Genomic DNA, 13,883 nt, shown 5'->3' on the forward strand with positions numbered 1-13,883 from the left:
AACTATCATTATTAGATAAATATTAGCAGCAGAAATACACAATAACTAATTTTATTTAATTTTCTTTACATCTGGCTTTATTTTGTAGCATATGGACACATAATTAGGTTTGATAAGTGGAACAAGCTCAGTGTAGGCCTTTGCTGCAGTGGTAGAGCAACCATTATTTTCTACTAGAGTCCTTAGATTACAAATCAGCCCTAAAAAGCTCTGAAAATAGTTCTTTACCAATTTCAGATACTCTGAATAAATTAGTCACTGCAATATATATACTATTTATACATGGATCAGGACAGCTGAATTAGTTCAAATGAGGTGTGAGCTAAACAGATTAAACATAAGATAAATACTACCGTAAAATAGTGCTGTTAAACTCTAAACCTTGAGGGGAGCACTGTTAAGTAAACTGCAGCTGCTGCGTAAAACAAATAAGAAACAGTTAGGTGAAGATATAGACAGTGTAAATGAGAAAGTTGTAATAGTTTTTTCATTATATCCTAAATGTATAAGCACCACCCATGAGTGTGTAATCTTTATTTCCAGTAATATGTGATAAAGAGGACCCTGGTAAAATCAGACAGAACATCACCTTCAGCCTGAGACATGTCTCCTCTAACAACATTTGGTTCCTTGCATTGTCCTTCTGTTGCTTAGGCCTCCAAAGCTCCCATTCATACAGAGTTGCTCAAGGAGTATTACATTTGAATACCATATAAAGCATGACAACTTCTCAAACTTCTATGGCGTGGTTTGTAGCTGCAGGGGACATTGAGTGCCATAATGCTGCAGGAGTCTTGTAAGGTGGTAGTACAGGTAGAGAGGTGTTTTATTGTCTACAGGAATTCATCTGTATTTTCACAGGTTAGTGGGAGCCGCCCGTCTTTGCTGGAACTCTTTCAGCTCCTGCTTGTACCAATCAGGGGCCTCAGGGCCATTATTCCCAGGTGTCTCGTGATCGTAACCATACGCAACCGTTAGCTCCTCATCTTTCTGCACAGCCCTCAAGCTTCGGACACACTTGATGGGCCCAAAACGAGGGTGGACAAACCTGCACAAACAAAACAAAAAAAGACTTTCAAATTCTGACAAGAAAAAAAACACACAATGACTTCACTATGCTTTTGTAATGATACATGTTATAATGCTAGACAATAACTCACTATTACCATAAATCAACTATTTTAATTGTTTTGGGGCATAATGTGCTTTTATTAAAGATTTGACAGTAAAGAAAACAAGTTTGTATTGCACTTCAATATTTGTAACCCACAGAAGACAATCCACAAATGTGTACCATGATCCACCAATATCTTACTATCCCCAAACAATAGGAGTGATTTGCAAATATGCATAATTTCCTCTGTAAAACCATATTTCACATTTGCATAAAAATGTTCCAACTTTACATGAAGTGATATGTAGTTGTGGATCAATTTACACATGAATTGACTTTTGCATATTTGTGGATCGCTTCCCGTCTACCATGCAACTTTTATCAATTTCCTCCTTTTTGTTACAATAGATGGTGACAACTATGGTATATAGGATATGTATGTATTTCACAACAATTGTTAGTTCACACTACAATTGGAACTACAAATCAATCCAATAGATTCAATTTACCACTGTCAGATGATCAGTAAACATTGTGGTTCCATAGTGATGGAATCAGAAGAAAGGAATATATAAAAGGAGGAAAGTTGGCCTGATCAATGCAGAAAGATCACTATCCTTGTGACAGTATTTGAAAGGTTGAAGGCTTTGTAAGTCACTGGTGTATTTCTGCTACATGGTTATGGGAAAGATGTGTGTTGGGGATGCAGGTAAGCACAGGTCTAGTTATTAGCAAATATTAAAGATAACCATGAATATCAATACAATTAACATAGTAAAGTATTTATTAATAATGAATCATGACAATACATTAATATCAATTACCCAGCTAGGATGGCATTCCGGGTTCAAAATCGTGACTGAGGTTATGGCATAAAAAACAAAATGATTGATAAGGTAAAAATACAAAGATGGCCGCCGAGAAATCCAACAAGAGCTGCGTTTCAAATCCCATTGTTTTTCTTTTTACTTTAAGTACATACTGCAGAACCTGTAGAGGTAACATTAGCAGGGTACATTAGCACTTCATTAACTAGCTTTACCACTTCTTTGCTATGCTAGCTACTGAAGGTATAACGAAAGCACACACACACACACAATGCTTTTTTATAGGCTCCATGGTCACTCTGACAACTTGATGCAGTAGCAGCAAGGGGCGGGGCTTTGCAAAGGGTCAATTAAATAAATCAAAAAATTGTAATCTTATTTTGAAAATGTATGACTCTCTTCCCCTCTCCTCTTCCCCTCTGCTTCTGACCGTTTGTACTCACGGGTCATATTTGCAGTTGGGGATGAAGGAGTGGTTTGCCTTGTGACCGAGTGACGCACAGTATCTCTCCGTCTGGTCAAATGGCTGAGGGACGTCGATGACCGTATCCTCGTCCAATGAGATTGTGTTCCCATTCAGTGCCCAGTCTCTGCTGTCCACCTGAGTTTATTTGTAAAAAAACAAGTAAAAATACTGCAAAATGACAGCAGTGACCTCAGAATACATGTGAAGGGTGGTATTCGTTTTCTCATTCATCCAATACTTTTAGCTAAATATTTCAAACATTTATTCATTACATTAAAGGAGGAAAAAATCCATTAAAAGAAATATATACATATTATTCTGGAGGCTATATAACATGGAAGAAAATACTGTAACTGCTATAAGCTAACTATTTCAAATGGTATCTATTACTTTAAGCTAAATATTTCAATAATTTCTCCATTATATTAAGTTAACAACTTTAATCATTTAGCCATTACTTTTAGCTATCTATTTTAACCACACTACATTTTTCCTATTTGCATTCACATTTTACCAAACAATTAAAAACGTTTCTGCTCCCCTGTTAACTACTTTATTTACAGTCAACATCCTTATATTGACTGTAAATAAAACTGTAAATAAAGTAGTTAACATTTTATTTAATTATTGTCAACATTACAGACAATGCTAATATTTTAAAAAGTTTTATTTTTCAAAATTAGTTCAGCTACTCCACAATCCTTGCAAGTCTTTACATGAGCTCTATGTGACATACCTCAGAGTGTGTGATGCGCACCCCATTATAAAAAGCCATCACAGTGTCAGCATCAGCGTCCGTCTTGGCAAACAGGCCCTCTCCTGCTCCTTTGATCATAGAGTCTGCCACGAACACCCTGACACACAGAAACAATATGGAAGCGCTCAGTACCCCAGTTACATCCTAATGCTGATGGTAGATTCAGGAAGAGAGATGTCATTTATCACGCTCGCAGTATGTACAGTATGAAGCTTACTTACCTTTGACTCTCATAAGGGTCAGGAAGCAAAGCATGGGCGGTGATACAGGTGGACGTGGACTTGTCGTACGAGTACACAGGACCTTAAAGACAGAGTATGTCATGCTTGTGTCCAGATGTCTACGGCAATTTTGAAGTTGAACAATGATTATCGGTGGTAATTTATAAAAACAGTGCGTGAAATCCAAACTAAATGTTTGCGTCAGATTTATAAAACCTTGTGTGTGCTTGCCAGTGCGTAATTTCCTTTTATAAATCCCAAATCAACCTGTAAATGTGCACAGCTGGTTCAGCCTCATATTCCACCCTCTACACGCCCACATTCAACCACAAACGGTCAATGCATGAGACTGCTGATCAATTGTTCCCGACGGTGAATCACGGCAACTACCGGGAGGAAGACCAGAAAGGGATGTTTTCTGACACAGAAACCAAAGTGCTTGTGGATGAGGTGGTCCCTGAGCACTCATTTCCTCCTAATTCTTTTATTTATGCAGTGCTACTGGTGAAATCCATCTTGCAGCACACAGCTTACACATTACTGGTGTCAATGTAGTATTTATACGTTTACAGAAATCAGACTGATTGCTTCCAAAATGGCCGCGACAATCAGTGATATCCAGGACCCTGGATATCTTGTGGTGAACTCGGCCTGCATTATGATTGGGATTCATAATGAAGATGTGCCAGGTGAAAGAAGAAGGCTGAGTGTGTGACTCTCCGTCACGACTTCAGTGAGCTCTGATATTTGCATCAAATAGCATTTTTCAGTTCATCTGTGTACAGTATGCTGAATCTGTCACTATGGAATAAATTATAAATGAATTAATTCATGTTCACTGCAGTGTTTTTACACAAACACTTTATGAAAACTAAAATTGTACTTGGTGTTATATGCACAGTATTAGAAGATTATTAAAAAACTAAACGCTGCGTTATGAAGTTCTATAATTGTATTTGACGTTATCTGATGGATAACGATACTTTCATCAAGTGTTGGTAGTTCGGCTCTCTCCTCTGAGGAGAGTAGACAGCGCTGTAGAAATATAAGTGAAATTTGAGTTGGTTCATATCTTTTACAATTGAAAGGTGCCTATGGAATGATCTATAAGTGTGAAATAACGTTACATGAAGTGAAATTAATTTTGTGTTGAACTTTTAATTTCAACAGTCTGGCTTCAATTCACCACCTCACCATCTGTGAGCACCAACCGGGACTTCAACGTTGTTTACAACTGGGTGATCAGTCTGAACATCTAAGACCTATTTTCACCGTCTTTCCAACCAGCTAACGTGCGGTTACAACATCAACGTGTCACAAAACACCCATTTGTTCTAAAATGTTGATGGTTTGTTCAGTTGGAGGTTGAAAGAGAGATGATATTGGGTACTTTGAACGTAATTCTCCAAAGTCATATTACACTGGTCGGTGAAAAGTGGTCTACACGAAGACGTGATTTGAACGCCTTTAATGTTTCATATATAACGTGATGAATATGGAACTATAGACTGTATCCTGCAAACAAGATGCTCACAGGACGTCGTAATGAGAGCATTCTGTCTGTATATATATATATATATATATATATATATATATATATATATATTTGCTTGTTTTATATTTCTTAAAAGTTGTCTCTTACAACTCAATATCATAACATGAAATAACAAACTTCCACATTATTCATATCACCTAGATAAAAGATTTGTATCTTGACAAACAAGGTGGCCAATTTCAGGAGAGGACTCAATTCTAAATGGATCCATTAACTCCTTACTGTTCGGTGTGATTTCGAAGCGTGGCCTTCCACTCTCGGTGGTGATCATGGTGGCAAGGCGAGCCTCAATTATGTCTCCATCCACAAAGCTTCCATAGAGAGCCGTGTGCCCGCCAGGGTAGATGTACCCTACAGAGTCACCAGTCATCTCCCCGTCCTCATTCACCTCCCCAAACACACAGCCTCCATCCTAGACGCACCACAGTACACACCAACATGCACAACACACAGTTAACATAGACCATTCATTTACTTTAATTCTACTACATGAAGTGTACCGTATTTCTGCCTATGTTTAAACAAGGCTTTCGAGAACATTCAGTGACATATAGATCAAATATATACAGTGCTGTGAAAAAGTATTTGCCCACTTCCTGGTTTCTTATTGTTTTGCATATTTGTCACACTTAAATGTTTCAGATCATCACATTTTTTTAATATTAGACAAAGATAACCCGAGTAAATACAAAATGCAGTTATCCAAAACCTACTTGGCCCTTTGTGAAAAAGTAATTGCCCCCCCTTGATAAATCTGAACTGTGATTTTTTTGGAAAGCTGAGTTCAATTTCACTAGCCACACCCAGGCCTGATTACTGCCAGACCTGTTGAATCAAGAAATCACTTAAATAGAGCCTGTCTGACAAAGTGAAGTCGGCTAAAAGATCTCAAAAAGCAACACATCATGCCTCCATCTGAAGAAATTCAAGAACAGATGAGAAAGAAAGTAATTGACATGAATCAGTCTGGAAAGACCTCAGAACGACATCTAAAGAACTTCAGGCCTCAGTCTCCTCAGTTAAGATCAGTGTTCATGACTCAACAATAAGAAAGAGACTGGGCACAAATAGCACCCATGGGAGAGTTCCAAGGCGAAAGCCACTGCTGACCAAAAAGAACACAAAGGCTCGTCTCACATTTACCAAGAAACATCTTGATGATCCCCGAGACTTTTGGGCAAATATTCTGTGGACTGAGACAAAAGTTGAACTTTTTGGAAGGTGTGCGTCCCGTTACATCTGGCGTAAAACTGACAGCATTTCATAAAAACAACATCATACCAGCAGTCACACATGGTGGTGGTAGTGTGATGGTCTGAGGCTGCTTTGCAGCTTCAGGACCTGGACGACTTGCCATAATTGATGGAACCATGAATTCTGCTCTCTACCAGAAGATCCTGAATGAGAATGTCCGGCCATCGGTTCGTGATCTCAAGCTCAAGCACACTTTGGTTATGCAGCATGATAATGATCCGAAACACACCAGCAAGTCCACCTCTGAATGGCTCAACAAAAGCAAAATGAAGGTTTTGGAGTAGCCTAGTCAAAGTCTGGACTTAAATCTGATTGAGATGCGGTGGCCTGACCTTAAACAAGCCGTTTCTGATCGAAAACCATCCAATGTGGCTGAATTAAAACAATTCTGCAAATAACAGTGGGCCAAAATTCTTCCACAGCGATATGAAAGACTCATTGTCAGTTATTGCAAATGCTTGATTGCAATTGTTGCCGCCAAGGGGGACAAAACCAGTTATTAGGTTTAGGGGGCAATTACTTTTTCACATAGGGCCAAGTCGGTTTGGATAGCTTTTCTCCCTTAATAAATGAAATCATCATTTAATAACTGCATTTTGTATTTACTCGGGTTATCTTTGTCTAATATCAAAATTTGTTTGATGATCTGAAACATTTAAGTGTGACAAATATGCAAAACAATAAGAAACCAGGAAGGGGGCAAATACTTTTTCACAGCACTGTATGTATTCTGAATAGGGCCTCAGAAGGGCATAAAGTCATGTAACCAAGTGAATTCTCCATACATGCAACCAGTGCCACTGTGTTGCAGTGAGCACTGAGCTGACTCACAGGGTAGTAGATCCAGCATTCCCCACAGCGGTTGTTGTCTTTGTAGTGGCCTTTGAACACCAGGCGGCCCTCTGCATTGCACTCCTGAGCGGAACCATTGAGCTCTCCATCCACATAGGTCCCATGGAGGACAGCTCCATCTTCATATGTATACATCCCCCGGCCCTGCAGAGCATCATCTACATAGAAACCCTCCAGTGCACTATGAAATGACAGAAGGAGGAGGGCTGCAATTAAAATGAAGATATAACAAAAGCAAATCACCTGAAGGCAAGTATGGTCAGAATGGAATTATTAGTGTGCATGTAAATGCACACATACAGTGTTGATAATACGTTAGTACTTATAAATGTGTGCCTAACTAACTGTAATAAAATATTACACCTATTGCTGATTGTATACTATTACAACAGAATACATACAAGTAAGTACTATGGCCTTATCTTTGAAGTACCTTCCATCAAAGAAGAAGAACTTTCCCTTGCCATTCTTCTCTCCGTGAATGAAGTGTCCTTCAAAATGATCACTGGATGAATAGATTACTCTGCAGAACCCATGGGGCTGATCATCTTCATCCAATGGACCTACATTTTTCCAGGAATTGTAAGGTGACAAAAAATTAAAATGGTAAAAAAAAAAAAAAAAAAGGTGCAAAATACTCACAAGCTTCCCTCATCTTAGCATTTCTACAAATATTTTTTAGAACCCTCTGATTAGTCAAGGCGATTAGACATGAAACAGTTGCATAGAACGTCATGGGCTACACAAACTGTAGACATAATAGAAAGAAAACCCTAAAATAGCAGTGGTTTGAGACATTATCCGTCATCATTTTAAAGCCTTGTGGCCACTAACGATATATTTCCCGGTGAGGCATGCCATGACTTTTGTTAATCAGGTGTTGTCTTTCATAGAAACCATTGCTTATATTGGTGGGTCACAGAACACACCCTGTGTAGACCCCAACAATTCACAAGTGCTGATGTTCCACGAGGTGCGAATAACAAAGAGAGGCCAACAAATGCCAACAATTTTCCACTTTTGCATTCGGTTTTCATAAAACAAGAGTGGACGTCACGTAACGCACTTTTCATTCATCCACTTCTTCGAACTGAAACGACTCTATTTCTGTGAAACAAATCGTATTCTGGCCGCTCACGTCGGTACAAGAGATCCAAAGAATGAAAACTGCACAGCTCTTCAGTGTTGCTAATGCTCGTAATGACAGCACACGTGGAGATTGAGAAGACTGGGGAGACTCACATGCAACCTATCGTGTTTCCATCTCGTGCCTGGTTCAAATGGAACCAGCAGCGGGACACTAGTATTACCCAGGCCGCCTGAACTAACCCGTTAAGCGGATTTCCTGCATAAATAAAATCCCCGGCGCTCTGAGATTACCCGGCGGGCCCAGCGGCAGACTGACTCATTGAGATTTACGGAAAACTCCCGAGTCTCAAATCAACCGAGAATCATTGTGCATAGCCAATTTCGTCGTTTACAGGGGAATACAATACAGGTAAGATGTTGCTTACCTTCCACGACCTCTTCTGTGTTTTCATCATCGCTGTCCATGCCACACGAAGCTGCTGGATACCACCACTCCACTGCACTGACTGCTTTTCGTGCCACCCTTGTGGCGTCGTTGGGACATCGCGTGACAACTGATCCGTCTTTCTATCCGGAGTTCTCCTCTTGATCCTGAAAGTTGTCACTGTAGAGAGAAATACTCAGAACAGACACAAATTGGCACAAGCTGTATTGCTTTTGTATGTATTTGAAATCAGTTAAAATGGGACGTACATCTTGCAGATATGCAGTCTTTGCTAAAGAATTCTTATTTGAGAGAAACGGGACCACATCGATATTATATTCTTTTCAACTTCTAAAAAGAGAAGTATGTAGGGTCTGAGTTATATCTGTGGTTATTAAACCTCTTGTTTCAGCCTCAATCCCTCTCTGTTTACATCATAGTTGGCCAGTGAATTCATAAGTTAGGATTCTGATCATATTAGGCTCTTAGGTTTATTATCTATGACTTCATTTCAGATGTGAGTGGGTACGTTTGCTCAAAAGTTGTGATCTTTGTCTCGTAGTGGCGCTTCACGTTACCGCTTTTAATAATCGCCACAGTCTCTGAACGTATGAGACACACTAGTTATTAACTGCCCATGTTAAGAATTAACATAGAAGAGTCTGTACATTCTTGGTTAAAGACTCTGGTCTTGTTGCCCACTTTTCTCTTTTTGGAGAACGCCAAGTGAAGTAACTTCTCTGACTCACGTTCTCTCCGACTCTTGTGCATATTTCCTGTCTTCCCTAATGTCTTATTTAATATCATCTGATATTGTTCTCCTTGCTCAAAGTGTGCATTTGTTCAACATCAACAAAAGGAGTGAGATTCAATGAATATTTGCACACACAAAAAGAGACTCAAGTAATCTTGTCTGCTGGCGTCTGCAGAAATCCAACAGTTGCAGCTGCAGTTAAACAACGAGCAGCAAACATCGCTCAGCTGGAAGCAGAGAATCGACACCAGCGCTCGATCCTGTTCTCCAGCAGACTGTCGTTCCTGTGGACTTTCTGCAACAAAGAGTCCCTGCAGTGCTCCCGCTGCATGGCAGGCTGGATTGAACACTCATCCCGCTGCTTCCTCCTGTCCCAGGAAGCAGAGAAGTGGGTATCTGCACGACGGCACTGTATGGACATGGGGGGTGACCTGGCCACCGTCTGGAATGCAAAAGATCAGTCATTTTTAACACACATGACGTATCAATTTGCACAGCAGCACCCGCAGGGCCCCAATTCTGTATGGATAGGGTTGCACGACTTGGTGAAGGAGGGCCTCTACCTTTGGGTGAGTGGACACACAGTGGACAGGGATGTCAGTTATTGGGTGCACGGGGAGCCGAATAATCTCATCCCCTCCTGGGACATCGACGGGCCAGGGCAGGACTGTGTGGTCATCGTCCCACCGGAAGACATCGGAGCGGAGGAGTGGCTAAACTCCTGGGACGATATTATCTGTGCCGGTGAGCGACACTACATCTGTGAGACAATGGCCCTCAGCCTGTCCTGAGTGACAGAGCTGTGATGCACATGAATGTTATTGCTTAAGATGTGCACGCTCAATTACAGTCACTGGTATCGGATATTACCAAAATGTTGATCGTTTTTAAATTCCTCTTGTGTATTTGTCTTGTGTATTTTTTTTAAATTGTTTATTCCACTTGTCATCAAATTAATGACATTTGTTCTGCATGTTTATTAAATAGTTATGATTTTTGTTTACCATAGTGTCATCAAATTAATGACATTTGTTCTGCATGTTTATTAAATAGTTATGATTTTTGTTTACCATAGAGTCATCAAATTAATGACATTTGTTCTGCATGTTTATTAAATAGTTATGATTTTTGTTTACTATAGTGTCATCAAATTAATGACATTTGTTCTGCATGTTTATTAAATAGTTATGATTTTTGTTTACCATAGAGTCATCAAATTAATGACATTTGTTCTGCATGTTTATTAAATAGTTATGATTTTTGTTTACCATAGAGTGTCATCAAATGAATGACATTTGTTCTGCATGTTTATCAAATAGTTATGATTTTTATTTACCATAGAGTGTCATCAAATTAATGACATTTGTTCTGCATGTAAATAGTTATGATTTTTGTTTACCATAGTGCCATCAAATTAATGACATTTGTTCTGCATGTAAATAGTTATTATTTTTTGTTTACCATAGTGTCATCAAATTAATGACATTTGTTCTGCATGTTTATTAAATAGTTATGATTTTTGTTTACCATAAAGTGTCATCAAATTAATGACATTTGTTCTGCATGTAAATAGTTATGATTTTTGTTTACCATAGAGTGTCATCCAATTAATGACATTTGTTCTGCATGTAAATAGTTATTATTTTTGTTTACCATAAAGTGTCATCAAATAAATTGCATTGTTCTGCATGTTTAAGGTCTGTGTGGTTCTATCAACAGTGTAAATGTCATGCAAATCTTACACAGCCACTTCAAAGCTCTTGAATCCAGTCAGCAGAGGCCCATACATACGCTTTCCTATTTTATATTCCAGGTTGTTATTTCATATGGCCTATCTAATTGTGATTTTGAAATGTATTTGGCTAATAACTCCTGTTTCACATGCTCATGATTAAGAACTGAAAAGACATGTTTATGAAAAGTTCCTTTATGAAGATCTAACTATGACTTCACTTGAGCCAACACCCAGAACAATAATTACTATGGAAATCAAGTAATCTACTCTTTTTTAACTGCTTGGATTAATTAAGCCACAAGATGGCGCTATCAGTCTTTGAAAAAAAGATAATTCTCCTTCAGCATCTACCAAAATATGTTTTATTGAATAGTCAAATACTTTCTGGGTTGATTTCTAAAATTCTTCTCAAAGTTGGTTATTGTGGTAGTTGCATTTCTCCGTGATCTTATATGCAACATGTTCTTGATGAACTATATAATCTGATGATGCATATTGCTGTAGTGAGTAGATTTATGTGAGCAGGACAGTGTGTGTTGGATCAGCTCAACATAAACTTAACGTAGGAACATGTCACCCTGTGCAACAGTGTGCCTCATGTTATAGCGATTAACAGAGAGATTCACTGATTCACAGAGAGACTCAGTCGTGATTACAATGATTAGTCCAGATTACCTTCTGCAGCTTGTTGTCGCAGAGCTGGAGACTAACCAACACTCCTGGAAAGAAAACGAAAATGTGTTAATTGATAGATCCCCTTGTTGCACATTGTATCTGTTATCTAAGTAAATCAAACATGTTGAGGAAGGTCGTGTCCAAGATAACATGTTCAAAAGGGTGTATGAGGTACAGAGAGGATGACTGGCACACATCACTTGCCATGTTGGAAAAGCCCCATGTTCTGACAACTGACAAATATAAACCGTGTCAAATCATTTGAATGCAAAGAGTTCTAAAGCACTGGAGTCCAACGGGTAAGATTTGGGATTAGAACTATCACAGAGACTTGTTAAATACCCACAGAGGGCAGCCGAGCTGCACACAGCTGCTTTATGTCATGTCTACTCAAAACATGTAAAAAGGATAAGAGCAGCTACTTTGAAAAGCAACTATGAAATGCACATTAACCTGTTGTAAGAATAATACAATCAGAAGCAGTCATGCTTTTCAATACACATGCATGTTTTTAAGAGAAGTGATGTTGGCCCCTTGACAATTACACTTGGATTGTTAATCAATATGAGCAGTAACATAAAACATGTTTTCACACTGATCCATCTGCAGTAGTTGACTAACAAAGAAAGAACACTGCCACAGCTGCTTAAGGATATACAGGAACACACACTTTATCACACAGTATCTTCTCAAACATTTTTCATTATGAAGTACTAGTAAAAAGTACAGATGATACCAAAATCACCATTCATCTTTAACACCTTGATTCTCAATAACAAAAAACAAAGACTTTAAAATTGACTTTAAAAAGACCATAATTCAAACGCAGTGGAAATATACAAATGAAGGTGAAAAAGGCAGATCTAACATAAGAATCTTCAACTGCTCAAAACAAAGAACGGAAAAGCAAGTGCTGTTACCAAACAGATGGTTCTCAAGGCAAAAAAACTAAACCAGAGTAACTAGCTTACTTGTCTATCATTGTGGAAATGTGACTTTACAAACGTCCATTACAGACGACTGTAAGCTGTGCATCAGCCCCGACTACATATACCGGTCAATAAAAGTCAGTGGTTAGTGAACACTAAATGAATTTGTTTTTTAATTTGATTTTTTTTTTGAACCAAAGAAAGCTGCCTTGGCATACTGAGGCCATGGCTACCGTGATGAAAGGTGTGGGCAGAGGTTAGTCTCTTCACAGGTCAGGTCCAAAGACTGATCACAAGCCTGCTTCTCTAAACTCCAGGCCACACATACAAAATGATATAAATAAGGAAGTTACCAATGACAAAATAGTTTGTTGGCTTTAAAGTGCTGTTTTTTAACGCGCGCGCACACACACACACACACACACACACACACACACACACACACACACACACACCTCTGAAGCGAGGCAAAACCTTGAACGTCGGGTCACATGTTATAGGAATCGTTATCGAGGCTGCTCTGCAATGTTGTCACGATGTTGTTCAGTTGGTCATTTGACATTATGTCCATGTCCACTGTGCTGATCAATTCCATGTCCACTGTGCTGACTCACACTATCACTCACTGACAATGTGTGGTAGTTGTGAACACTACCATGTCAGCTACGCTGGCTGCTGTCATTTTCACTTGAAACTGTGTCGTTGATTATTTTGGCATTGGTTTCAAAAGGCCCTCTTGTCTTCCTGACAGACTTCAAGCAGGCCTTGGTGTTGGTCCGGATCTCCACTGGAGCAAAGTTGCTGTGACTGAGTTGACTGAGAGGCACCGACTCAGCCATCACCATATCTTCAGACACTGTTTGGACGATATTGAGGCTCCACAAATCTCCAGTCCCTCTTGTGTTTTTGCTAGGGGTGAGGTCCTTGCTCAGGTCAACAAGGATGCAGTCGGAGTCCTTTTCACCACTTTCTGTGTCCATCTCTTCCTCAGAAGCATCCTGCTCCAGGCACTCTGCCTCCCAGGCTTCTTCGCATGGCTTCTTGGATCCCCTTTCAGGAGACTCAAACACCACCCCTCTGGGAACAAGAGGTTGGAAACGTCTGTGGCGAAGGCTGGTGTATGCGGAGGAGCTGTCCGACGGACTCGGGCACCAAGATTTCATGGCGCTTTTTGGTGGGCAGTAACTCAAAGAAATTTCCGAGTACATGGTTTCCTACAATGGGTACAAGG

The 13,883-nt window shown here is 39.4% G+C and overlaps 2 protein-coding genes across 2 annotated transcripts; one reads left to right on the top strand and one right to left on the bottom strand.

Moving 5' to 3' along the window:
* Positions 1–519: 519 nt before the first annotated feature.
* On the bottom strand, positions 520–8,696 carry setd7 (SET domain containing 7, histone lysine methyltransferase). The gene is made up of 8 exons (XM_068714162.1): positions 8,561–8,696; positions 7,480–7,609; positions 7,026–7,227; positions 5,163–5,352; positions 3,386–3,467; positions 3,144–3,261; positions 2,385–2,542; positions 520–1,048 (listed from the first exon to the last, which is right to left on the bottom strand). The coding sequence occupies exons 1-8, from the start codon at positions 8,598–8,600 to the stop codon at positions 856–858; spliced, it is 1,113 nt and encodes a 370-aa protein (XP_068570263.1). The 5' UTR covers positions 8,601–8,696; the 3' UTR covers positions 520–855.
* LOC137875160 (galactose-specific lectin nattectin-like) lies at positions 8,472–10,349 on the top strand. The gene is made up of 2 exons (XM_068714163.1): positions 8,472–8,544; positions 9,489–10,349. Exon 2 carries the CDS (start codon positions 9,643–9,645, stop codon positions 10,102–10,104), a length of 462 nt encoding a protein of 153 aa, XP_068570264.1. The 5' UTR covers positions 8,472–8,544; positions 9,489–9,642; the 3' UTR covers positions 10,105–10,349.
* Positions 10,350–13,883: the final 3,534 nt, after the last annotated feature.

Source organism: Cebidichthys violaceus, unplaced genomic scaffold (assembly GCF_023349555.1).
Source record: "Cebidichthys violaceus isolate CVI_PGR_0920_01 unplaced genomic scaffold, fCebVio1.0.p SCAF_2, whole genome shotgun sequence".
In the NCBI taxonomy this organism is placed as follows: domain Eukaryota; kingdom Metazoa; phylum Chordata; class Actinopteri; order Perciformes; family Stichaeidae; genus Cebidichthys; species Cebidichthys violaceus.

Bases quoted from the DNA above. Each gene is read 5' to 3' on its own strand.
- setd7 (XM_068714162.1), bottom strand. From the start codon at position 8,600: ATGGACAGCGATGATGAAAACACAGAAGAGGTCGTGGAAG. The intron at 5,353-7,025 runs GTGAGTCAGCTC...TGGTGCGTCTAG, and splicing joins AATGCTGGATCTACTACCCT to GATGGAGGCTGTGTGTTTGG. The intron at 2,543-3,143 runs GTATGTCACATA...AAATAAACTCAG, and splicing joins TGCGCATCACACACTCTGAG to GTGGACAGCAGAGACTGGGC.
- LOC137875160 (XM_068714163.1), top strand. From the start codon at position 9,643: ATGGCAGGCTGGATTGAACACTCATCCCGCTGCTTCCTCCTGTCCCAG.